We start from the raw sequence: 2,845 nt of genomic DNA, 5'->3' as shown, positions 1-2,845 counted from the left end.
GAGCCGGGGGATGGCCACTCCTGTCCCAAAGTCCCGGACGGGAGTGGTGAGCCGGGCGCCGTGTTGGGGAAGTCCGGCAGGGTTCTGAGGGCGTCGGTGCGGGGGCTCTGCGGGGCACAAGCACCCCTGACCCCACCGAAAGGCACAGCCGCTCCTTGGGCAACGCTGCCTCCCGCTAACGGCCAGCCACAGCACTCTACACCCTATGGCGGTGCCACTCTTGACAAACTGTGTGATGTTCCAAGGAGAGATGCAACAAATGGAAGCTTGTGTTGTCAGGGAGGCAAAAGCACGAAGTACCAGCTCATGCCAGTGGTGGTCTTGGACCCTCAGGAAGCGCCGGTGTGGCTGGCGAACATGAAACTCAACAAAAAGGCAGATTCCCAACGTGCCTGCAAGCAGCCAGTGTCTCCTTTGGGCCTCCAAGGAATCGTGAAGAATAAACGTGCAAGTACCAAAGTTGTTTCTGGAGAGGAGAGTACCTGTAGAAAAGCTTGCATCAGCGGCTTCAGTGCCAGCCGGTGGGGGAAGCAAACCAGGCTCCACCCAAAAAAGCGCAAAACCAAGAGACAGCAGCAGCCTAATAATTCTGTTTTCAGACCACAGACGAGGCAAAGAGGAATGAAAAAGCACGTTGTGGAGATATCTGTAGATACAAGAGACAATGACTATTCGCTCCTCAATAGCTTCCATTCCTGGAGTAGAGTTCAAGCATCTTTGTCCTTCCATAAGAAGAAGAAAGTTACCACAGAAGAGACTTTCTGCAACAGCATCCTTTGTACCCCTTCTGTGACACCCCAGCTTTTGGGGCACCAAGCAAGCCTGTCTGCTGACAAGGCTCAGTACTCCACGCGGTCTGCTTCCTCCATGGTCCTGCTGGCTCCCATGAGTTCCTGTTCTGACCTGGAGCTGACGCTTACAGATGCAGAGAAGGTGTTTAGGGAATGCCACCAGGAAGGGCCTATCACTTTTGAGGAATTAATTCCCTTAGATAAGATGAAAGATTGCAAGAAAATTGGAGAAGGGGTGTTCGGAGAGGTCTTCCAGATCAACAGTGAGAGAGGACCTGTGGCCTTGAAAATAATTCCCATTGAGGGAACTGAAAAAGTAAATGGTGAAGCTCAAAAGAGCTTTGGAGAGATTCTGCCCGAGATAATAATTTCCAAAGAGCTCAGTCTTCTGTCTGAGGAGACTGTGAATAGGACTGTTGGGTTTATCAGCTTGTACTCTGTGCACTGTGTTCAAGGGGCCTATCCCAAGCACCTCCTGGGAGCCTGGGACAAATACCACAAAGCAATCGGGTCAGAAAATGATCGGCCAGACCTTTTTGGGGATAAGCAGCTCTTTATGGTTCTGGAGTTTGAATTTGGAGGCAGCGACTTGGAGAAGATGAGGAGGAGGTTCAGTTCAGTGGCATCAGCGAAAAGCATTTTGCACCAGGTCACTGCTTCCCTGGCTGTGGCAGAACAGGAACTGCACTTCGAGCACAGAGACTTGCACTGGGGGAACGTGCTGGTAAAGCAAACGGATGTGAAGAACCTTAATTACGTGTTGAATGGGACAACGCACACAATCCCCACAGCAGGGATTCATGTCAACATCATAGATTATACCTTGTCTCGGCTGGAGAAGGATGGGTTAACTGTGTTTTGTGACCTTTCCACTGACGATGAGCTCTTTCAAGGCAAAGGGGACTACCAGTTTGAGATCTACAGGCAAATGAAAGCAGAGAACTCCAACAGCTGGACTGACTACCATCCACACAGCAATGTCCTCTGGCTCCATTACTTGTCAGATAAACTTTTGAAAGACATGAGCTACAAGAATAAGGAATTGACTCCTTTGTTGAGGAAAATAAAGCATCAGCTCCTTAAGTTCCACAAGGAAGTACTGAACTTTGAGTCTGCCAGTGACGTTTTACAAAACAGCAGCCTCTTCCAGTGAGCGGGGGGGGTGTGATGTTTCCAAGAGCTGTCGCTGATCCTGCCTTTCTCCTTCACTGTTTTTTATGTGTGACCTTTCTCAGTGTTGGTACAACGAAGTGCTGCCATCGGTTACTGGTGTGCTAATGCGGCAGCAAATGTGTCTAAAAAACCTGACCAAAAAATCTGCCTGAAGATGTTTCCATACGAACTTTTTAAGGGGTGATGGGAAGGGGGAAGAGTTCACATCTGAGAAGGGGGGGAAAAAGATTTCTTCAGGCTCAGTGTTTTGAATTCTATCTAAGTTTTCTTACCTTTTTAGTCTTAGATTATTAAAGTTCTTTCCTTACTATATTGTCTTTCTTACAAATTCTATTTTTCTTAAAAGATTGGGAAAAATCCCAATTCTGGACAGTGAGGATGTAGGTAACTATCGTTAGCCCAGTTGTGGGCAGAGAGGGGAAAACCCAGCTTTTGACCTAATTTTAAAACTGACTTTTGTTCAGTTTGGCAAAATTTGTACCTAGAATAATGCTACAAAATATAAATCGGTGAAGTTCCTGTAGTGTAAGTTTCTGAGTGTTTTAAAACCACTGTAATCTGCAGTAATATGGGGGGTTTTCTCTCTTAAGGACCAGTGAAGAGGTATTTGATTATGAAAAAAAAAAGTACCTGTGTTCCTGATGCATTTTGACTCTTATTATGTTGTGACCATGTATATGGAGAGGAACGCAAATCTGTAACTTGATGGTAGCATTAAAGTGATTCTTCTGTAGACAAATGGAGGAAAAAAAAAATGCACAAGTTAGTAAGTGTTCTTTAGTCCTGATTGCAGATGGATCAAGGTGACCTAAATTTGAAGCTCTGCTTTCACTGAGTTCTTTGCTTTCAAGAAATCCTTTGCTAACATCCGTGTACATTAA

At 46.3% G+C, this 2,845-nt stretch overlaps 1 protein-coding gene across 1 annotated transcript; it reads left to right on the top strand.

Moving 5' to 3' along the window:
* Positions 1 to 279: 279 nt before the first annotated feature.
* GSG2 (germ cell associated 2 (haspin)) lies at positions 280 to 1,944 on the top strand (the record flags this gene model as incomplete). Its single annotated transcript, XM_010157368.1, has 1 exon — positions 280 to 1,944. A coding segment is annotated over one exon (1,665 nt), but the record flags the coding sequence as incomplete, so codon positions are not given.
* Positions 1,945 to 2,845: the final 901 nt, after the last annotated feature.

This window comes from Eurypyga helias, unplaced genomic scaffold (genome assembly GCF_000690775.1).
Source record: "Eurypyga helias isolate BGI_N326 unplaced genomic scaffold, ASM69077v1 scaffold13300, whole genome shotgun sequence".
Classification (NCBI taxonomy): Eukaryota; Metazoa; Chordata; class Aves; order Eurypygiformes; family Eurypygidae; genus Eurypyga; species Eurypyga helias.
This window is presented reverse-complemented; position numbering and strand designations above follow the sequence as displayed.